This window comes from Lissotriton helveticus, chromosome 8, assembly GCF_964261635.1.
Source record: "Lissotriton helveticus chromosome 8, aLisHel1.1, whole genome shotgun sequence".
NCBI lineage: Eukaryota > Metazoa > Chordata > Amphibia > Caudata > Salamandridae > Lissotriton > Lissotriton helveticus.
Genome location: NC_136069.1, coordinates 930,683,228 through 930,707,391, shown reverse-complemented (window position 1 = coordinate 930,707,391; position 24,164 = coordinate 930,683,228). Strand labels below are relative to the sequence as shown.

The 24,164-nt window shown below is 47.2% G+C and overlaps 1 protein-coding gene across 1 annotated transcript in view; it reads right to left on the bottom strand.

Annotated features, from left to right (window-relative positions):
- Positions 1-375: 375 nt before the first annotated feature.
- The window catches only part of TFG (trafficking from ER to golgi regulator), a 132,858-nt gene continuing 109,069 nt past the window's right edge, over positions 376-24,164 (bottom strand). Inside the window, exon 8 of the mRNA XM_078657770.1 lies at positions 376-1,705. Within this exon, the coding sequence (XP_078513896.1) occupies positions 1,302-1,705 (404 nt within the window). The 3' untranslated portion in view covers positions 376-1,301. The remainder of the gene's footprint in view (positions 1,706-24,164) is intronic.

Genomic DNA, 24,164 nt, shown 5'->3' with positions numbered 1-24,164 from the left:
GTTTGCAAAAGCAGTTTATTTGTTATTACATTGTTTAGCCTCCTAGATGGGGGCTGCATTGGTATGAGGAAAAAAAAATTATATATATGTTTATCATACATAATTTTTATTATTTCCGAGATCCCCGCACCTGGACGGGAATATTCAGTGCTTAGGACTATTGATGAGGATCCCCTGGAAGAGAACCCAATTTTCTCACACCAGGTATACATATTTCCAGGAGGACAACAGAAGACTGCAGGCATAAAAATTGCCAGTGTGCTACCATGATTGTAAAACACATTGGGGAATGAAAACAAAGTGAGATAAGGCATTTAGGGCAGCACAGCTTTTGCAAGTCACATAATTCCTGTACATACCATAAAAGAGACAGAATGATTTTAAACTTTTTTACTAGCATCCTTTGCACAAACGTAAGCCTATTCCTACTACAATTATTTCATCCAATAAACAAATAACCATAGTCTGGAGCTTGGACATTACCCCCCTTCCTTTATTAGTTCAGCGCTATTCCCGAGAGCCAGCAATTCCTTTTCTAATAGACTGCAGTCCCAAGTGTTTCAAGCAAAATGGATTGTCCCTAGGCCTGAACACTGGCAGACAGGCCTTCCTTCAGCATGCGGTTGCTGCATTTGCTCTGGAGAGGGGCGTTTAACACATTTGTTTTAAGAGCAATAAAGGGAAGCTTTGATGTGTTGTAATAAGACGTTTGTTGAATTGGGGCTGCTATAGGATCTTGATCTGTGCAAATTGCCTTCACTTTATGAAAGCCGTATCAAAAGCAAATACATGAATTTACATAAATCAAATGTAAAGCTCCAAGCCTTATGTGGCATAGTCTTGGTGTACTTATTTGGAGATTTCCCAATAAATATGAACAAAAACAATTGAGGTCATTGTTTAATTAGTGTGAATCTTACATTTGTACATATTAGCTAGTTTTTACTCTAGCGCAGATCAAATTTAGTACACCGCATTCATGGTAAAAACAAGGCAGTTACATGGGCTAAACTTCAAGTTAGCACTTTTTATATACCCTTCACACAACTCAAGCTAGGATGGCAATCACTTTACACATATGAAGGTAGTTTTAAAAAAAGAAACTAGGAAGCTTTTACAATTTAGAGCAGGAAAATAGGAATTTGGTCTTTAGCCCCCGCAAATGATATTGTATTTATTTAAAAGCAAGTGATGCCATGAAGAACGGTTTATGCTTTAACTTCAACACGATTTAAAAAGTTAATATTGAGTCTGTTTGGATGGAAAGTGTCTAGCCTGTACCACGAGTTATGCATTGAGCTTTATCGGTACCCTGGTCCAGGCTGGGCATAGCCCTGACCAAATGCAGGACGGTTGCGTGCATAGGGATTGGAACCCGTTGGAGGAGGAGTAACAGTACTGCCTGGAGGAGGTGTGAAAGTAGGCCTAGCTTGATATGCACCTGGCTGGCTAGGAGCCATTCCAGGTTGGGAAGCAGGAGGAACATTGTAATTAGCTGGCTGGGAGGCTTGTGTTGTATAATTCTGTGGTGGGAAGGTGCCTGCTTGATACTGTTGAGGCTGAGAAGGGTGCTGCTGAGATGGGTGCTGCTGAGACGGATGCTGCTGAGACTGAGCAGTAAATCCAGGTGCTGGAACCTGGGAACCTGGCTGATTATATCCTTGAAACTGCTGTGCTTGTTGAGGTGTGGCCTGTTGATTGTAGCCTGTAGTAAAAGCAAAGAAAGAGAAGAACCAGGTTTAGGGAAAATGAAGGGAAGCCCTACGAATCTATCTCTCAAATATGCAAATGTAATAATTAAACATGCACAAATATATCACACTATATGAAGCAAACATATCGATGTAACAAAACAAAATTTAAATCTCATCTTGAATAAACCTAAAGTCTGCTAGTTTGGATGAATTGGTAACAAAAATGAACATGCTAAGCTGTGTGAAATACCCCCTTTCTGTGATTCAGGTGCTAGAGTTTCCAGATAGATTTTACACGACTACGTCCTTGGGTCTTAGATTTAGGAAACCCAGAAAATCCAGAGCCCTTCTAAGGGCACCCATGTCTGAGAAGGGCCTGCTGGATAATTCTAAAGATCAATCTTCAGGGGACCTTGTCGAGCCTAGTTCATGAGTGGAAGAAATTTCATTAAGTATGGTGGCATATAGCAGAGTTTATAGACCGTGCACTTATGTGGGTTTACAAATTATTTAAAAAGGTTCCTCCGGTTTACAGAAGATCTGTTACACGGGAATCCCTCTAAATAAGGCTGTCTGGCCAAATATTGAAATTTGAATCTACATGGTTGAACATTAACAGCGTTTCCTTCATACTAAAGACTGGCGTGTCAATATTTTCATTCCACATGGAGGTTTGGAATTTAAGGGGGAGAAACTGCTTAATGAACCAGATTGATTCCATACACATATATATAAGCTTTAGATTGTGTTACCATCAATGGCAATGACAAATGTAATAGTTTGAAATGCCAATGTACACGTGTTACAGACGGTGTTCAATTAGCCAGAAACAAACAGGAGAGATACAGTCTTCAAGTAGCTTGCAGTCTTTACGAAGGTTCAGAAACAGACAAACGTTTGCCCCCTTTTACTCTTCCTGGACAATGTAGTCATGGTTATGGATCCACCAAAAGAAGGTCTTTTTTTGAAAATAGGAAACTGAATTAGTTTTGTTTGTACACGGTCTTCTTGTCTTTATTTCCAGTGGCTTCATTAAGGGGATATATAGTCTGAGAAACATGGACATGTAATATTAAAATCTACAACATGGATAGGTTTTACGATTGATGCCATGTGAGGGACAAATTAACATACCCAACCTAATAACCTTTCTAACACCCACAAGAAACATTATGTCCAATAAACAGACTCATTCAGAAAACGGTAGAGACCCAACGTGTACTTTTAGCACCAATTACGATAATCAAAGAAATCATCATCAAGAGCTCATGTGAATTATTTGGTCAATGGCACTATGTAGTTGTGCCAACCCCAGTATTTTACCTTTCTTCCTAAAAATGTCAACAGCTTTTTCTCATCAGCCTTTACATTCCCTGATCTGAAGGGACCCCTGAAACAGCCAACTGGCTTATTTCTAAGGGTAGGGCCAGCCTAAGTAACACCAGCAATGAGTCTCCTTGCCTTGCATTCCCATTGACCATCTTTGCAGAAGATCTAACTGGCGGTGGGGTATTGATAATTTTCAAAAGTGCACCCCAGGTAGCAGCCTACTGACAAACGGGGCAAACAGCAACTCATTTTTGAGACACTCATACACAATATGAGCAGAACGTCTAGTATAGGGATGGAGATCATTTGAATGCGTGCACACTGTAAATACTTAGAAAATAAATGTCTGCATGCTGCTTTGGATAACCTGAACAACTGGTGCAACAGTTTTATTTTCAAAGAACATTAGTTGCGAGTCAGGATAGATGCTGCAGGCAGAGGACAACCTTTGGTACAGGAGCATCCCCTACATGGCTCTAGATAGCTAATACAAAAAAATAGAATCTGGTTACTGGTTAGCCAGTATGCAGTGGGCACACAGATCAGCAGCATGACCGAGAGCTTGGATCTGACATCTGAAGTGGAGTAGCATGTGCAGCCCTCCTTTAGTCAGACTACAGCCAGTTCACCACACTGCAGAGGACTGACAGTGGTGGCAGTGACTAATTGAGGTAGAAGGACAGGCCTTTTTACTTAAGTCTTCACAGAACGAGTTAATCTCCTGTATAGATCTAATTTCTTCTCACCTATCACAGCATTGACTTACTATTTCTTTTTTCAAAGGTCAAGGCCCATTGTTTAGTCTATTGAGCCCTCCACTGGCATTTTATATCTTGAACATAAATGCTATCATTCAACATTTACCTGCCTTGGATCTTAAGTCTTCTTGAAAATACAACGGTTTGGTATAGTCATTTAGTCAGCAGTTACTTTTCTTTCTTACTAGCTAAACCCTACCAACTTAACAACCTACCACTGCATTAATATCTGAATGACAATCATCTAGTCTTCAGTAAAGCTTTAAAAACATTCTCCAGCCCCACTGCATTCTTAAGTCACAGCATTTCCGTGTTTCTTTCCAGTCTCTCACCATGCCTTTTTTCCGCTTTCTCCCCACCAGGAAACCCTTATTGGGAGATAGTTAACTGTATTTTAGAAAATGCACTAACAGAGTTGCCAACTGGCAAAACAGTCTCCTTCAACAGAGTCCTTTGCTCCACCCATTCGTGCAGTCCAATAGCTGTGCTAGTGGAAACTGCAAGCTATGCCTGAAAACTAGTAGCGATTAAATAAAAATGGTTCTGTCGGGTCCGAACAACAGTGAATTATCAAAATGCCATTTTGTGCAATTTTCAAGCAAGAAGAAACAACAAACCACCCCCTCTGGAAAAGAGAAATAAAGACAGGTCCTTCCAATAAATGGAAAGAAACCCTGTGTATTACACGTGTGTATATATTTGTATAGATTTTCTACTTTGGAATTTATTACCATTGTGTATATATTGTCTTTGTCACGTGCTCACTATTCACTATTGTCACTATTCTGCACTATATTTGATATATTGACAGTCATTGTATAGAAACAATTTTTGAAATTTTTATTTAATCGTCGATTACCCAGGTTCTGAGGGACACAGGGTCAACCCCGTTTTTATGAAAACTAGTAGCGGCTGCTACCGACCAGGGGTTGTAGGGCTGGAAGGAAGGAGGAAGGGGATTATTTTTTTTTAAAATGCCCTTACCTTTTGACCACCGCCTCTTCTTCCTCAGTCCTCCTCTCAGCATGGCAGGAAGCACACAGCCTCCCCGAATCCCCTAAACAATCACAACGTTGCCTTAGTAGCGCTGTGATTGGTCAGAGCGCCTTGGTTTGGCGCTCAGACAGGGGCTGGCAGACTGTGCATGTTCTCCACCAAGGTTGTAATGCAACCTGGGTGTAGAACATGCAGAGCGCACAGGACGCTTTGCGTCATGCGCTCTTTAGATGCTACCACCTCTCCCCCCGTGACATGCGGGGAGCCCAGCCCTGCCCGTCTGACTTCAGCTGCAAGCGGACCACAAAAAACAAAATGATAATAACGAGCGCTAGCATAATTTTTTGTGTTCAGCTTGCAGCTGACGCAGTGAGGTGATGCGCCTCCGCCTTCACAGAGGAGCCGCCACTGCTTAAAACAGAGTACAAGGATGAACTGCCCCCACCCACCTCTGAAGTCACTGTTCAAAGGAATGTTCGCTGAACAGTGTCCAGGCTACACCCCATGGTGTTGGAGAAGACTTTTACGATTCAGAATTGGTCTTTGAAAATGAGCTTCTCAGCCAGCTTATGAGACCTAACATGGATAGCAGGAGATACTATTGAGAGTGGCATGAATATTTGATAGAGAGGTGGAGGTCCTTGATGCTGGAAAGAAAAGTAATGAGGGACCCGTTGCAGAAGGAGGCTACATCACGGAGACTAGAGCATAGCAGTCTGGCAGTAGAGGAACTGAATAGACATTTACCCCATGTGCACTGTTGAGCATTTGAAATGGGGAGGGGTGAATGGGCAGCCAATTGGGGATGATTAGCACTACGCGAAACTGTTGAGAGTTCCTGCACCCCTTCTTTCAAAGTGCATGCCCCTCATTTTTCACAAATGGACCTAAAGTATGACTTGGCTCACCTCCCAGAAGAGTGTTTAGAGAGGGTTGCTGTGAGAAAATGGGATGTATCACATGGCGTGGTTGTGCAACCTCACTGTATTATATACTTACCAACCCCTTTAGGTCCAGTAGGGGTAGTCAGTAAAACACTCAGCTCAGTCCTGAGGCACCTTGGGACATTAGACTCACCTGGTATGGGTATCTGGTGATCCCCTTCCTTGTTGGCCATATTGTTGCTTTTCACCTTGCTCCCAGTAGGCAATGGGGGGGGGGGGGGGGACATACTTACCTTCCTAACATGGCGATCTTTCTGTAATACACTTCATTCTTTTCCCTATGCTAGATGGCGACACCTCTTCTTCCTGTTCCTGTATGACACTTCCTGTTTTCTGTATTTAAGGGATCAGAACCTTTCCTTTCTTGTGTTGCAACACTACTTGTTCCTGCTGGTGTGTCCTCGCTCCTGTTTGTTCAACATCCGTGTTTTTCTCCCTCCGGGGTTTTCCTCTCAGGACTCCTTCTGAAGGGCACTTGGGCTGCTTAGGCTTTTATTGTCAGCAGCACTGCGGCTAACGGAAGGTGTCGCCCACATCTCGGCCAAACCAGGATTTACAAGAACCGAAGGCGGGAACCGTCCCAACACCTCGAGGCTGGTGAGAACCAGACAACTAGAATGACTGGGCTGGCCCAGGGGCTCTCAGAAGGTTCAATATCCCTTAACCCCAGCATCTTGCCAACTTCAGCTCTGATGCTTTCCTTGACCTGATCAGACTGGCGATAGATTTTGTTTTTGACAGGTGTACGGTCACCAGTGTCAACATCATGGCTACACCAGTTTGCCTGACCAGGGGTAAAGAAAAAGAGCTTTGCATACTGCTGCAAGACTTGCTTGCAGTCAGTCTGCTGTTGGGCAGAGAGGGTGTCTGAAAAGATCTCCATCTACTGACCCATCTTTTGGGCTGCATGAGAGAAGGTCAGGGAGAGGTCCACTCTCTGCCTCCTGATCCTCATCAGTCACTATCAGCATGGTGATGTCAGCCCTATCATGGAAAAGATTAAGGCGGTTTACATGGCTCACCCTTTTGGGTGTCCTGCTTGTGCCCAGTCAACCAAGTAGGTGACCTCACTTTTCTTTTCTAGGATAGGGTAAGGTCCACTCCATCTTTCCTCCAGAGCCATTTGTGCCACTGCCTCTAAAACCAACACCTTTTACCCTGGTTGAAATTCTCCAAGTGCCGCTTTTTGGTCATACCAGTGCATCTGAAGCTCCTGGCTTGCCTCAAGATTCTTGGATGCCTTTTCAGTGTACTCAGCCATTCTGGACCGGAGGCCAAGCACATAGTCCACAATATCTAGTTTGGGCTCTTGGAGAGGCTTCTCCCAACCCTCTTTTACAAGACAGAGTAGTCCCCTCACAGGATGGTCAAACAGCAGTACAAAGTGGGATAACCCTACTTCCTTCTGTCGCATCTTCCTGTAAGCGAAAAGCAAGCATGGTAAGAGGACATCCCATCTCCTTTTAGGTTTTTCAGGGAGCCCCATTATCATGCCTTTTGAGGTCTTGTTGAATCTCTCAACAAGGCCATTGGTTTGTGGGCGATAGGGTGTAGTAAACTTGTACTGCACTCCACACTCTTTCCACATGTGTTTGAGGTAAGCAGACATGAAGTTTGAACCTCTGTCTGAAACCACCTCCTTAGGAAACACTACCCTGGTTATGACATCAATGAGTGCCTTGGCTACTGCAGGAGCTGTAGTAGTCCTAAGGGGAATTGCCTCAGGATACCTAGTGGCATGATGCACTACCACTAGTATGATTTTATTTGTTGCCCGATGCTGTGGGAGATTCAGGTGGACCCACTATGTCCACACCTAGCTACCCTTTCAGGGGGAACCCCAACCACAGGTAGTGGTATCAAGGGGGCCTTTGGGTGTCCACCTGTTTTGCCACTGGCTTGACACAGGAGCTGACAAACGCCTTTACTTTCCGAGATAACTGGGGCCAGTAAAAGTGGCTAACTAGCCTTTCCCAGGTTTTGGTCTGGCACAGATGTCCAGCTAGAGGGATTTAATGAGCTAAAGTTAGGAGGAACACTGCCACTCTCCTTGTGGTTTCTGGGTTGGGGCCTCTGGTCTCAGTGTACAGTAGTCCCTCTTCCCAATAAATTCTGTGGGTACCACTGATACCTCCCTTTTTTGGTGCAGCAGCTTGCTGCCTCAGGCTTTCAAGAACTGGACTGTCCTGCTGTCCAAGGCACAGCTCTTCCCTAGAGGGTCCCCCTGGCACCAAGAGTTCAACCTAGTATGGGTCGAGCTCCATGGGATCAGTTCCCTCTGGGGTGTCCAAGTCCTCTCCCTGAGGGGGAGGGGTTCCTATCCTTTTCCTGTACAGAAGCTGGTTTCCCAGTCTTCTTACCTTTTCTCTTGGAAGGTTGGGCCAAAGATTCAGACTCCAACACTTCTTTTTCACCCTGCTTTCTGCAACGTGCTCTTGTTTTTACACACTCCATCTCAGGAATATCCAGCATTGCTGCATGGGTTTGCAGTTCAACCGGGTTATTACCGGGCAGACATGCAGCTGTTAGCTTTGGAGAGACCACTAACTGTTTCAGGCCAGTAACCCCACCCCCACACCCCAGTCTAATGTCACCACAGCCATTGCATGGTTAGTGGTAACAGTGTCATCATTTTTGACTGGGTAAGTTCTCCCAATAAAGTATTGGTCAGTAGAAACCAGTGTATGTCCCACCATAGTGACACTGGCACCTGTATCCCTCAGAACTTCTATCCTTGTTCCATTAATCGAAGGGGGTATTGCAAATTCTTCTTCAAGTTGGGTGGCAACACAGCTACAGTAGCAAACTCCACTTCCCCTTCTGAAACTAGAACTGTTTCAATGTGCAACTCGATTTGCTCTTGGCACACAGTTGCTCTCATCTGGAGACTGGCTACACCCGGAGTAGCTGTACTAGGACTAGGGGGCTTCTTGTTAGGACAAGTAGCATCTCCAGTTAAGTGTCACAACTTTCTACAGTTGTTACACCAGGCCTTTGCAGGATCAACGTTATTTCCCCTGTACTGGTTGGTAGATTAGGAAGAGTTTTGGGACTCACCCCCGTGCAGGGTTTCGGGGCCCTTTTGGGGGCCCTTTGAAGACTCAGGCTTTTTATCTTGGGGATTATCGGTACCTTTCCCCTGGGGAGGTTTTGTAACCCCTTTCTTTTGGTCACCTCCAGTGGTTGTTTTTGTCACACTTGTCTTGACCCAATGGTCTGCATTCTTTCCCAATTCTTGGGGAGAAATTAGACCAAGGTCTACCAAATGCTGATGTCACTTTTTATAAGTGCAATTACTTAACATATGTTCTTTCATAAACAAATTGTAAAGTCCATTGAAATCATGCACATTGTGTCCAGTTAACCAACCATCTAGTGTTTTAACTGAGTAGTCTACAAAGTCAATCCAGGAGGATTGGTTTTGTGAGCCCCCCCCCCTTGAATCTAATTCTATATTCCTCAGTTATGAGTCCAAATCCCTCAAGCAGAGCTCTCTTCATGAGGTCATAAGACCCAGCATCTTCCCCTGAAAGGGTCAGGAGTCTGTCTCAACAGTTACCAGATAACAGTTCCCAACAGAGTGACACCCAGTGTGACTTCTTCACTTTTCTCATTTCACAAACCCTCTTGAAGGCTGTGAACCATTTTGTGATATGATTTCATATTTAGGGACAATCCTTTGGGGGATTTTGGGACCATAAGATTGCACTTTATCCTTATTAAGTAAATTGCTGCCACCATTGATAGGTGCTAGGCAATCTCTGCTCTCTCGCGCCAGCAACCTGGTCTCTAGATCCAGTCTTTTGGTCAACCTTGCTAAAAGGTTGTCCTCCCCGGCAGCTGCCCCCCACGCTTCGAGGTGGCGCCTACCGCCGAGTATCCTGCAGGACCCGGCTGATGTGGAAAGCATACGCGCTGCCATTGACTCTTATTTTGCAAGCAATGATATCCCTGCGACACCCTTCCCAGTGGTGTGGGACGCCTTTAAGGCCACAATTAAAGATCACATCACCACACTCTCGATTGCGCGAGGCCTGGCGTTTGGAAGATAGCCTGTCTGCAGATATCAAGGTGGCAGAAAAGCAAGATCAGACCCGTATTCTGATCGCATCTCAGCGGCAGCTTGCGAACCTTAGGGGGCAACTGTGCGTTTATGAGCACTAATAAGGCGGAAAGGTCGCTTATCGCCTTGAAACAGCGTTATTATGTAGGAGGGGACAAAGTAGGCACGCTATTTGCAAGGCACCTGCGAGTACGGGCAGCAAAGGCTCACATAGCTAATCTTAAACTCTCGGACGGCTCGCGAGTCACTTCGGAGTGGGCCAAATGTGAATCTCAGGGCCTACTATGCCACGCTCTACGCGGCAGATCCGTCCCCAGCTCTTATCGAAGATGCATTGAGCCAGTGCACTTGGACCCCGCTACATCCTCACCATGCGCAGAATCTCGAGGGGCCTCTAACTGCAGAGATGTCGGAGGCCCTAAAAGACCTTCCCCCTCGGAAGGACTCCAGGTCCGGGTGGCTTACCGTTTTCTTTCTACCGCATGTTTCAGGCGCAGCTCGTACCCCACCTGCTCCGGTTGTATAATTCTTTCTCGGACACTGACTGCCCATCGCCATCTATAGGCATGGCGGAAATATCGCTCATACCCAAACCTGGTAAGGACCCCGCATTATGCGCCTCGTACCGCCCTATAGCGCTCTGGAATACCGATCTTAAAATTTACACTAAAATACTAGCTAAACGGCTGGACCCTTTCATGCATGGTTTCGTGGAACTGGACCAGGTTGGCTTCATCCGCAATCGCCAAGGGGCAGACAATGTGCGCAGGATTGCACACTTGGTGGGGAAGGCGGACGCCTGAAACGTGCCGGCTTGCCTTTTATCACTTGACGCGGAAAAGGCGTTCGACCGGGTGGATTGGGCCTTCCTTCGGGCAGTACTGCAAAGGATCGGATTAGGCCAGAATAGGATTTCCTGGATCATGGCGCCATATAAGTCTGCACAGGCCAGAGTCAGAGTTAATGGACAACTCACCGAGCCATTCTAAATTCATAGGGGTACCCGGCAGGGATGCCCTCTGTCCCCTCTGCTTTTTGCCCTTGTGGTGGAACCCCTGGCAGAGATGATTAGGCAGCAGACGGAGATACACGGCATCACAATGGGGGGGTCGGCAGAATAAGGTGGTGCTCTTTGCGGACGACCTCATCCACACGCTTTAACGTCCGCACATATCTCTCCCGACCCTACACTCCCTCTTGCAAACCTTTGAACGGGCTTCAGAGTTCAAGATTAACCATGCCAAATCTTGGGCCCTCAACCTTTCCATTCCTAAAGAGGAGATCCCCGCCTTGGAGAGGCTTGTGCCATACCAGTGGGCCCCTGACCATATCCAATATTTAGGTCTTAAGCGGACTCCTTCCCTAGACACATGGACCCAAATCAACTGGCGAGACTGTAGGACAGTGTCGGAGGACTTGCGTAGATGGAAGCCTCTGACGATGTCATGGCTAGGCAGGCTCAACGCCATCAAAATGTTGATCCTCCCCAACATATTATACTTATTCCAGTGCCTGCCCACCCCGATCCCATACCATCAGATGCAGGGCTTACAGCGTGATCTTACCACCTCCATATGGGGCGGGCGCAAGCCGAGATTCTCACAAGATACTCATGATGCCGCGGGATAGAGGGGGACTGGCCTGTCCTAACCTCTTAGATTACTATTGGGCCTCTCATCCTCGCTTTGTGTCGGAGTGGACGACTACTGAAAGCGAAAAAATCTGGCTACACATGGACATGTTGGTCACTGGACGGACCATCTGGGACCTCAGGTGACTCCACACTCCACCGGGCCGCGCGCTCCAGGAGTGCCTACCTGGCGGTACCCACCAAAACGGTGCAAGACATTTGGGATAAAATATCGGTGCGCAGAGGCCTCCCGATTTTCCCCTATCCCCATACCCCCATAGCGAGCAATCCCCTATTCCCCCCCAGCATACCGCTCTCAGACTTTTGATAGATGGACTCAGGGGGAATGTAGAGCAGTCTGCGACCTCTTCGAGGGGGAGGGGGAGGGGGAGAGGGGGGGGGGGGGGGGGGGGAGTACTCAAATCCTTTGAGCAGTCTGGAAAGGAATTTAGTCTTCCACAGGGAACGGAGTTACAGTATGCGCAATTACGCATTGGGTCACCTCGGTAGAGGTGCAGGAGGCAGCAACCCGCCCATTTACCCCCTTCGAGCGACTGGTCCGCTGATTTGATGAGTCCAAGGGCCTCATATCTCGCACCTATCAGATCCTACAGCATCCCCCCTGGATACCTGTCCACCCGTACCAGCGCAAGTGGCAACAGGTGTCTGACGAGGAAATTTCATCCGCACAGTGGGGCCGTTTATGGCGCGACATACCCAGGGTTTTTCGCAGTATCCCGCAAAGGGAAAATGCATATAAAATCATGACCCAATGGTATTATACACCGGATCGCTTGCCCAAGACGTTCCCTGCTTCCTTCCCAAAGTGCTGGAGGTGTTTGGCCGCGACTGCCGATTTCATACACATTTGGTGGTCCTGCCCGCTCCTGAATCTATTCTGGAAAGAGGTCCTAAGTCGCATCAAATGGGTTTTTGGTTTTCCCCTGCCTGAATCTAAAAATACGATCCTGCTGGGCATCAAAACGGCCACTTTAAAGGCTGTCACACTTGGAAAGATTTGACTATAGCAATGCACATGCTTGGGGCAGCCAAGCAACTCATAGCGGAGTTTTGTAAAAAAAAAAATAAAAAAAAAAGAATACATCGGAGACGCCCCCTATCGCCGCTTGGTATGTGCGCCTATGGCATGTCATAACCATGGAGCTCTTTACAGAGCGAATGGAAGCCTGTGACACTCGCTTCACCGCAGTTTGGCAATCCTTAGTCCAGTATCTCTGTAAGGTGGAACATGCTCGCTATCTGCCTACCAAGCTTAGAGCGCTGCGGCTCTTTGAAGATGCTGTCCTCCCGCCTGACCCTTGCAGGTTACTCCCACAACTGACCCAACCCAGTGCTTAGTCCCCTCTATATGGCTCATAATGTCCCTCAACGGCCTGGCTTGCTGGCCACGCCGTTCTTTTTTCTCTCCCCCCCGCTCGCCCATGGAATGTCTTTCTTTGCCACTGTCTCTCACTAACTCTTTTTTCTTCCTCCTTTTTCTCGTTTCCTTCTCTTTTGGGCCTTGTGCCCTTGCCACAGCGTTAACAGTTTTTAAAGGGCCTTATGAAGCATCACAACAGAAGGTGGTCCTCAATGGTACCTGGACCACCTGTGTGGGATCTAGGTACTGAAAGGGGGATTCTTGGAGTCAGGGCCACTAAGGCCTTTTTCTCCCTATGAGGGGGGGGGGGATTGGTATACCTCAACATCCCCTCCTTCCTCATCTGATTGGTCTTCACCATTTTCAGATGAGTGGTCCTTAAAATACCCAGCCAACATCTCTTGGAGCTTTCGTTTGGTGGGATGGGGACCCCATAGTGATGTTTTTACTTTTGCATAGGGACCTTACTTGAAAGACAAGTGAAGGTAAGGGCTGATGTCAAGCTCCTCAACCTGGTCCTCTATGACAATGTGGTTATTTTCACTAACAATTGGGTTCTTGTTTTGAGACATTGTTAAAAAAAAAGTACTAGCCACTCTAATCCTAGCTAAAGTGAACATTTATTTTTCTAAAATTCTAAAAGGGACTTAACCAAGGCCCTAACAAGTCTTTGTAATTTAGCAAAAATGCCAATTTGAAAAATCTAAATTCTAAAGACAATTTAAGAGTTCTGTTGTGTGATCAGGTGGTAACCAAGTTAGTCCAACAACTGCAAAGTTGTATATCCCACCGCCGATCCACCAATGTAGGAAGCTGGCTCTGTATATACTATAACAAAGTAAGGTATAGTGTGCAGAGACCAGTGGAACCCAAAAGGTAGGCTGAGGTAAAATAGATCGCACCTCACTCTTCATTTGTGGTAGTGTGGTATAGCAGTAAGGCTTTATCAGAGGACAGTGTTCAACATTTGTAGTACACACTCAATCATCAAATGATTCAACACACTCAAAGACTGAACTTCAGACCATTTGTTTTTGTATAAAAATATTCTTTTAGTTATTTTATTTCCTAGAACCAAGCAAGCCTGGCACAGGTAAGTTATAAATACTTTGCAGTAAATATACAGTTGTAACAGTTTGGATTGTATTTGTATATGCACTGTTTTGACTTACAGTACTGTTACTGAGAAATGCAATGCTTTGGAAACTCAGTACATATACTTTGAACAGAATTTTTAGTAAAATAACCAGTACAATACTTTCAGATTACTTTTCTAACAGTGTAGTATACCTGGATACTACACTGGGACATCTCCTGTAAACAGGTAAGTGAAAGAGAGTTTGTGATTTAGTGCGGTTGTAAAAGGATTTCTTGGATTTTCCAAATCCACACTTCGAAACTTTTCCTAGAAAAACAGTCAATATTATACTGTGGAGGGAAATAGTGTTATTGGTTCAAAGGTAAGTACTTTGTTGTGGGAGTTGGTATTCTAGGGTTAGACTCATGGGTCCCCCAGGGTCAAGGGTGTACTTGTTACACCATCAGTGGCACTGGGGTGGCAGGGTGCAGAGTGCTGAAGCCCAATGTTATCCAATGGGGGATAGGGTACCTCCGGATGGTGGCTGTAGACGAGCAGGCCACTGGGTTGTGAGAGCAAAGCTCCTGGACTTAAGCTCAGGGCAAATGGGGGTTAGGCAGCACAAAAGATGCACCTTTAGCGGCACTGGGGCGGCCGGGTGCAGAGTGCTGTTTTGGTGTCGGAAGCCCTGTGGCTTTCAATGAAGAGTCTCCAGTTTGGAAACACACTGCAGGCTCGGGGACGAAGGTCTTCTGGGTGCAATCACCACTTGGAGAGGTAAGTTGGGAGATGGTTAGGCACCAGAGATTGGCCCACACAAGGCCGCGGGGCGTCGCGTGCAGGGGTAGCTTTTAGGGTTGGATCATCTTACCAGCTCCTGGTCACGCTTGGGGCGCGCTCCCGGTTTGAGGCTGCAGGCGTCGGCTGGAGGCAGGTCAGTGGTTGCCGGATCTCGGTCAGGATTGCCAGGGAGACCTCCTCTTGGTGTGGGGCCACGAACACAGTCCATGGGCTTCTGGTGCAGACCCGTGGATCCTTGCGGAGCTGGAGTCTGTTTGAACAAATCCGGTGTTCACAGGATACGGAGACTTTGAGATTGTGGGCAGGTAGGTCCTCCGGGTTTCTCGAGCTTGCAGGCTGCAGGACACACCGGGATTTTGCTGGAGCAGGTTTGAGGTGAGGACAGGCAGGAAGGGCTGGGGGCCAAATCAGTGGGTGTCCTCCTCTTGTTAGCTTTGGCATGGCTGTTCGGTCCTTACTCTTCTTTTCTTCTAGTAGTTTCTGTTCTGAGGAAGCAAGGTTCAGGTGTGCCCCTAAATACTAGATTTAAGGAGCGTTACAGGTAGGTAAAAAGATGGGACCAACGGGTCCCTTTCCTGGGGTGGGTACACCCCTTATTATGCTACCCTCCAGTGGGAGGGGGCATAAGCCTTTCCCTGGTTGGCTGAGCCCCGCCCCCCCACCCCCATCTGCAAGATGGCAGGGACAGAGTTGTGCTTCACCTCTCCTCCCCCACCTGAGGGGAGGAGTTGGCAAAGTTGGGCATACCGGTCTTCCTCACTTGTTTTTCCAGCCCGAATTTAGGGTCAGAACCAGTGGGGACCAGTTGCTGAAAGCAGCAATTGGCCTAGGGAAGCTCACAAAAGGAGGCAAGACTTAAAAGCTTCCCCTTCGTGGACCTTGCCCATCCTGGGGGAGGAGGCTTGGCACCTGGTCCCAGGATGTGCATGGTTTCAGGGCCCCCTCCGAGAGCAGCAGGCTCCCAACCCAGGGGTCCAAAAACATGTCTGGTGGTGGCATGTGAAAGCAGCCACTCATCCTGGACTCTAGTGGTAGTTAGTTTTTCAGGGGGCATCTCTAAGATGCCCTCTTTGTGCATTTTTCATTAAATCCCACACTCCAATCAGTGTGGATTTAATATGCTGAGAAGTTTGACACCAAACTACTGTTTCCAGTGCAGCCATTATGGTGCTGTGGAGTTCGTAGTGACAAACTCCCAGCACCATATACTCTTAATGGCCGCACTGCACTTACGTCCAAGAATAGACTTAGACACTGAAGGGGTACAGGGCTCATGCGCTTGCACCCTCACCACTGGTATAGTGGCAGGGACAGAGTTGTGCTTCACCATGCCTCCCCACCTGAGGGGTGGAGTTGGCAGAGGTAGGCACACCTCTTCCTCACCTGTTGTGAGAAAGTGGCATCTTTCTTGCCTTGGTATGCCCCCACTTTTTTCTGAACTGCTGATGTGCTTTGGCTGAGTGTGCCCTGGGTTCCTGCCAACCAGGTACCCAGGGCCTGTGTTCCTTTCCTAAAACTGTGTTGAAACTAAAACCCAATCAGCATCTCTGGCCACCTATCATCCCCTAGTAAATGGTACCCTAGGTGCCCAGGGCATGGTGACCAGATAAGACCCCCGAGGACTGCAGCACTTATTGTGCCACCCTCAGGGGACCTGTTCCCTGACATCCACACACTGCCTTTGCAAGGTTGAGTAACTAAGTACAGAACTAAACCAAGAGTCGACATGGCACACATCCCTGTGTGCCATGCCCACCGAACCCACTGCCCTAGCATACTTCAGTCACCCCTCTAGCTGGGTGCCCTATGCCAGAGGTGTGGGCACAGGGGCATGAGCCCTGTGCCCCTACAGTACCCAGGGCCATTCCTGGGCACTGTAAGTGCAGTGATGCCATTCAGAGTATATGGTGCTGGGAGGTTGTCATTACGAACTCCACAGCACCACAATGGCTACACTGAAGACTGACAAGTTTGGTACCAAACTTCTCAGCCCATTAAACCCGCACTGGAGCCAGTGTGGGATTTAATGTAAAATGCACCAGAGGGCATCTTAGAGATGTCCCCTGAAAACCTAACCTACAAACCACGTCTGGGCTGAGTGGCTGCAGAGGCTGCCACACAGCAGACATGTTGCTGGACCCTTGGGTGGAGAGCCCCCCCCGCTCTCCTGGGACTGCAATAATGCACATCCTGGGCGAGGTGCTAGGTCTCCTCCCCCAGCATGGGCAGGGGGAAGCTTCAAAGGCATGCCACCTCTGAGCTTCTCCAGACCATTTGCTGTACTCAGAAACTGGCCCCCACCAGTTCTGACCCCCACTCTGTCAGGAAAAACTACGTCAGGAAGGGGGGTGTGCCAGCCTATGCCAACCTCACCCCTCAGGTGGGGGACAAGGTGAAGCACGACCCCGTCTCCGGCCATCTTAAAGATGGGGAGCCCTGCCTAATCCCAGCTAGGCTCCTGCCCCCCTCCCACAGGAGAGTAGCAGGCTAGGGGGTGTACTCACCCCAGGACATGGACCCATTGGTCCCTGCCCTTGCCCTATCGGTAACGCCCCTAAATTCAGTATTTAGGGGCTCCCTGAACCTTCCTTCCTCAGATCCCGATAATAAAAGAAGAAAGAAAATCAAGAAGACCCGCCGTGCAGCTTCTAACAGGACGACAACAACTGACTTGGCCCCAGCCCTACTGGCCTGTCTATCCTGGAACCTGCCCCTGCCTAATCCCGGTGACTGCCACGGACAGCAACCTTGGCACACACAGAGGACCTGCCTGCCTTGACCCTCATAAATACTGGGACTCACATCAGCAGAGGCTCTGCTGCAACAACACCCCTGGTGCCAGCCAGGAAGCTCCGGACCAGCCCACTCTGCACCCGCCAAGCCCGGCCATGCCAGAGTGATCCAAGACCACAAGGACGTCCCCCTGGCAACTGAGACCCGAAGTCCAGTGCCCAAAGACCCTCCTCGACGACCCCGACGCCGCCTGCAGCCTCAGGACAAAGGACCCCTCCGACCACGACCAGCAGGGGGTAAGAATTCCCGACCTAAAAAGACACCTCTGCACCCGGCGCCCCCCGGCCCCCTGTGCCCAACTCCTGGGTGCCTACCTATCCTCCAAGATCCCAACTTACCCCTCAAAGTGTTGGTCGATCCAGAAGATCCTCCGTCCCAGAGCCTGCAGCCTTTGGTCCCTTTTCAAGTTCCTCATTGACTAACATTAAGCACCCGACGGCTCAAAAGCACCCTGCACCCAGCCGCCCGAGTACCCCTGGCTGTGCCACCTTTGTCCTATTCTGCTTCCCCCTTTGTCCTAAGCAAGTGACCAGGAGCCCAGCTCCCACAGCCGCGTGGCCTGCTAGCCAGCAGCCACCAACCAGGAGGCCCCCTGTCCCCCAATGGATAACATTGGGCCTAACTACCTCTGCACCCGGCTGTCCCTGCGCCACTGAGGGTGAACCAACTGAACCTACCTGATACTGGGGGACTTTTGAAAACTTAGAATATTCATATAAAATCATCTGAATTCCGAAATATTCACCTGTGATCTGGAGAGTAGCCAGTACTGTACCATACTGAACCGCAAAATTAATCCCCTAGCGGGTTTACTAGCAACTTGTATTTTCTCCATAGGAACCCATTGTCTGCTTTTCTATGAAATTTCTTCTGGGTCTACTTTTGAAAACTAGAAATATTCTTTAAAAAAAAAAAACATACGAAATACTGAAACGCAGTTATTTACCTGTTTTGAGTTGAGACCCCAGTGCTGGCCCCAGGAGACCAGTACTGGATTACAAAAGTAACGAGATCGTACTTTACCTGCAACCTGAATTTTCTCCCATTGGGAAACATTGCCAGATTTCTGTTGAAACATTTTTAAGTGTGAACTTTTAAAATAGCTTTTTATTCTTGAAAAATCACTACAATACCTAATTCGTTTTTGCTAAACTGTGTTCAGCTTAGACCCCAAGACTGAACCTAGGAGTCAGTCCTGGAATTACCAAAGTAATCTACAGAGTAATCAACTGTGTTTACATAAGAAAATCCATTGAGCTCAATGCTAAATTGTGTATAGAATTGTGTTGCCTACTGCAACCCCTGTACCTATTGCCTTTACAAAGTTGATTGCCTTTCTGCAAAGTACTCACCTGAGACCTCTCATATTGAGAACAGTATATTTTTGATGCTTGTTGGTTCTAGAAATAAAACCACTATATCTTTTGATATAAAAACAATTGGCCTGGAGTTCAGTCTTTGAGTGTGTGAAACCTTTTGCTGACTGAGTATGTACAACAAATGCTTTACACTGGCCTCTGGTACTGCCTTACTGCTCGACCAAGCTACCACTTTAGAGAGTAAGGTCACAACTGGCTTTAACCTCCGTTATACCTCTGGGGTTTGTGGACTCTATACACTACCTTATTCTGGTCCAGTATGTATCAAGCCACTTTCTCACACCTGTTTTTCCAGCCAGTTCTCACACCCAAAGTGGGGGTCAGAACCAGTGGGGACCAGTTGTTGAAAGCAGGAAGTGGCATAGGGAAGCTCACAAAGGCAGCAAGCCTTTGAACTTTCACCTTCGTGGACTTTGCCCATCCTGAGGGAGGAGGCTTGGCACCTTGTCCCAGGATGTGTATGGTTTCAGGCCCCCGAGAGAAGGTGGTTTCAACCCAGGGGTCCAGAAACAGGTCTGGTGATGGCAGACACTCAGCCTGGACACTAGGTAGGTTGTTTTTCAGGGGGCATCTCTAGGATGCCCTCTGTGTGCATATGTCATTAAATCCCACACTGACATCAGTGTGGGTTTAATGTGCTGAGAAATTTGATATCAAACTTCAGTTTCCAGCGCAGCCATTAAGGTGCTGTGGTGTTCGTAATGACAAACTCCCAACACCAAATACTCTTAATGGCAGCACTGAACTTACAATGTCTAAAAATGGACATAGACACTGTAGGGGTACAGGGCTCATGGTACTACAATATACTAGGGACTAACAAGCAAGTTAGGCTAAGCCAACTGGGGCCAAGCCAACCAAACATGCACCATTTTAAGGGTCAGAGCACATGCACGAAATCCTGTTTAGCAGTGCCCCTGGTTTTTAAGAGACATTACACCAGTATCTAGTGGTCAAAATAGGGGAAAAAAGCCAGGATAACCTGCAAAAAAGCCTGTTTCCCCAGTGGCGTCACTAGGATTGGTGTCACCCGGTGCGGGTAACTCATGGGGTCACCCCCTCACGACTTACCGCATGGAACAAGGATACCAGTAAAAACCCTGGAGCTTATTTTATTTACAAGCCCCTTGCGCCGCCGGTGCGCCACTTTTTCCCATATTAAAAGTGACGCACTGGTCGTGCAAGGGGCTTATAAATAAGCCCCCCTGTTCCACTCACTAGTCATAGCTGTCACCAGCTAGCTGCCTGTCTCCCTTAGACTGGTGAGGGGGCACTGTACCAATACCCCAGCGGTCTTCAAAAACAACAAGGAGCACGTCCAGTGAGATCCAAGATAGGAAGCCTTTCGTACTGACAAAATCTGCTCTGCACCCCTCCCCCCAAAAAAAGACCTAATCCAGTTGGCTCTGAAATGTTATGTGTTATGTGTTTTGGCGAAGGAACTATGCCAGCAGCAGTGTTCTAACAAGGTGCCATTTTCTTGCTGTTTTTAAGCAATCTATGGTTTGTGCACTCATATAATTCACACACATTGTTACACTTGCCATCAGCCCTAGCTTTCCGCTCAAATCATTCTTTTAATTGTTGTGGGCCCTTGAAAAAAAAAACCTTCCTGTTTGGGGAAGAAAAAAAAGCGAAAATGATGGCACGCGCGCAAGTATTTCAGCATCCAAATTGTCGAAGCATCCACAAGTTTCCTTCAAGCTACAAGCTTGTCCGGCTCCTGCTGGCTACGCTACAGATACCGAAGCAGACAAGCCCTGACCGCCGGCCAGCTCCTCACACGGCATCGTGGTGCTGCTATTTCAATGGGAGTTTGAGTTTGGCACACAGTTAGTGCCTGGACATCATGGTGGTGCCGCCTGGGATATGCAGTGACCTTCAATACCAATTCCGCCCCCCCCCCCCCACGCCCTGTATTTAACCAAACCACCAGAGGCGAATGGCGATTCGTTCTGCCCTCTTTATTGTTTTCTAGTGGTGACATCTGAGGCTGGTATTGATAGTTACACTGGTTATCATGGATAGTGAAAATGAAAAATTAACCTTTCACTTTTTTAGGAGTCAGCAGAAATTCCATATTTAGTTAAGTTATCCATGGAACTTAAACGGTACATGCTCACTTTTGTTTTTAAAATTGGGTTGACATTTCTGCACTAAAACCATGACAATTTCGATTACATTTCCATAGAATGTGTGAACGTACTATTTTCTCAAACGTCCCTAGAAGTTTCTTTAAAATACAAACCTCCTGTATATTCCTCGTGTTGAATGTGTGATACAGACTGCTTTTGTAATTTAAAACGATTCAGTGTTTTTAAGTGGATCGTAAACACACAAAAAGACAGTAAAGAAAATGTAAGATCATTTGTTTTTCAATGAAGGAGCATTGAGTCCATATGTCTACGGTGTGGACTGCTTGGTCTCTGGGGATACTGTCAACAAGTACAGAACAAGATGGTGTCACAGAATGTAACTAAAGTTCAACAAAGTTTTAAAGAGCTGAAAGCTTGCATGTAAGTGGCAATGATGCTGCCTGCCCCATTTCACCCTGAAATGTCGCTTTTGACACCAGCTGGGACTATAAATCTGTGCCTGCTTGCCCGCATAGGATTTACTCTAACAGGTTCAGGCTTAGCTGCACAAACATTCTCAGCAGGTAGCTGCTTTTATAGCCACCATCTGAAACGGAGATCCTCCTGCCTGGGAGAGGTCAGTGCATGTATTCAGTCGATAAAAAGGGTTCATGTGTGTGCTGTTGCTGTTCGATACTCAGGCGCTGTTTGTACGGCATCGGTGGAAGATACACGAAGACACAAACTTTTTTCTACCGGGTAACATTATAAACTTCTTTTATCGGGTAAGATCTGTTATAAATCACCTCGTTTAGGATCATATCGCTGCTTTAACAATTAAAAGTTCAAGATCATTTCAGGCACAGTGGCTCAAAGTTCAGAGGTGATGACCACATTCTGAGAAACTGGACAAACAAGTAAGTCTGTCTCACATCGGCCTCCGGACCCAAGAATTGAAGTCAGTCCCAAAGTTGAAGGGGAGACGACGGCGCTCGCGATATTAAAGGTGGGGACGGGGTGACACATTAATTCTTTATTCTAGCAGCGCTGCCGTCTCGTCTCCTCCCACAAACGTGGTGCTGGCGCGCGACCGACGCGAAGCGTCAGAGGACGGAGCACAGCGCGCAGGGGCTGTCCCAGGGCCGTCATTGGTAGCCTAAAGACTGACGGCCCTGGGACCCACATCACATCACATCATCACCACTATAGGTGGTGCGTGGCGACGTGACTGACTGCAGTATAATATTTTAATTTGTAAGCAGCTTGCGGCTTGCTTGCCTTGCACTATAAATAAAATGCAGCACTGCACTGGTAGCAGAGGTAAGGGCGAGGCTGAGGCTCAGGCTGCACTCCACTGTGCAGTGCAGAGCGAGCCAGCCAGCCAGCGGAACCAGATCGGTGTCACCCCATGATGGGGTGACACCCGGTGCGGTCCGCACCCCCCCACCGCCCTAGTGACGCCACTGTGTTTCCCTACAGTTGGCAGTTCTGAAGTTGTTAAAGCCATCCCACAGCAGTCTTTCGCACTTGCTGACAGTTGTAGGACTATGTGCTTGGGAGTCCTGTGATGGGGCAGCATAGCATGCTAAAAGCACAATGGTTTTATAGCACTGCCTCCAAAGTACAGTGCACTTCTGAAACAGAAGGCACTGTTTGGGGCTTTCCAGGACTTTATATATGCAGTGTACAAGCTTCACGGAAAAACTGTAATCCACGTACAGAATCATACACCTACATACTCACACTTCCCCAGTTTGTGGAGCTCTCCCTTTGAGCACTTTCCAAGTGGGTTCTTCTGTTGTTCAGGAAGGGTGCAACTGCTGACCTCTAGCACTCTACATGCCCATCGAGGTGTGCAGGAAAAGCAGGGGCCAGAAGGACCACAAGAACAGACTGAGAGGCCTCAGCAGGACGCTCCACCAAAGTGAGCCAAAAGAAGTGCAGCAGATACCAAGTAAGGATAATGTTTCTTATCCAGGAAGCATCTGTTCTTGGCATGTAGAGCTGTAGATTCACATGCTTTGCATATTCCTGCCATCTAGTGTTGGGTCCGGATGTTTGCAAGTTGTTTTTCTTCCCTAGTCACGAGGTAAGGCGATTCCTCCTTTCGGTAATAGTGCGCATGGTCATCAACTCCATTGTTAGATTTTTTTTCCTGCAAGAGGGAGAAAATGGAGTAAGTGTATTATTGAGATATCCATGCGTATAGATGTCCAATGAATAACTGCAACAACTACAGGTAGCGGGGGAGTTGGGTGGGTTCATTAGAATCTACAGCTCTACATGCCAAGAACAGATGTTTACCGAGTAAGTACCATTATCCGTTCTAGGTATGTGTGCTGTAGATACACATGCCTTGCATGGAACAAAGCAGTAAACTCCCAAAGCGATGGCTAACCTGTAGATGTTGTTTGGAACAGTGTTTTAAGTATTGCTTGGCCTACATTACCCTGTAGACGTGCTAACATATCTACACAATAGTGTTTGGTAAATGTGTATGGTGTAGACCATGAAGCTGCCTTTCATAGGTCAGCGAGGGAATGTTGCCTAAAAGGCTACTGAAGGCCCTATTGTACGAGTACAATGCGCTCTAGGGGTATGGTTAAAGTTCTTTTAGCTTTAATATAGCATGTTTGAATGCATTTGACAATCCATCTTGCAATACCAGATTCAGAAATGTGATTTCCTTTGTGAAGTGGAGCAAATGCAACCAGTTGTTTTGTGAAAGGCTTTTGTTACATCTATGTAGGACGGTAAAGCCCTTTTAAAGTAAAGCGTGTGAAGAGCGCAATCTGCTACAGAATCAGGTTGAGGAAAGACTGGTAAATCAACCGAGTGGTTTATATGAAAAGCAGAAACTACCTTGTGCAGTGGTTCAAAAGGTGGCCCCATAAACCTTGTGAGAACAATGTTGAGATTCCATACTGGAGCAGGAGGAATCCTTGGTGGTGTTACCCCTTTTAATCCTTCCATGAAAGCTTTTATTACTGGAACTCTGAATAATGACAGATGTTCTCTATTCTGCAAGTACACAGCTACCACTGCCAGGTGCGGACGAAGAGATGAGTAAGCTAGTCCAGTTTGATGTAAATATAAGAGGTAAGAGATAATGTGTATAGAAGCATCTAAAATGATGGATTTTGTTGTTATTGCAGTATATAACAAATCTTTTCCACTTTGCTGCATTCAAGCTCTGGTGGTAGGATTTCTTGTTTCCTTTAGAATATTCAGACAGTCTGGTGG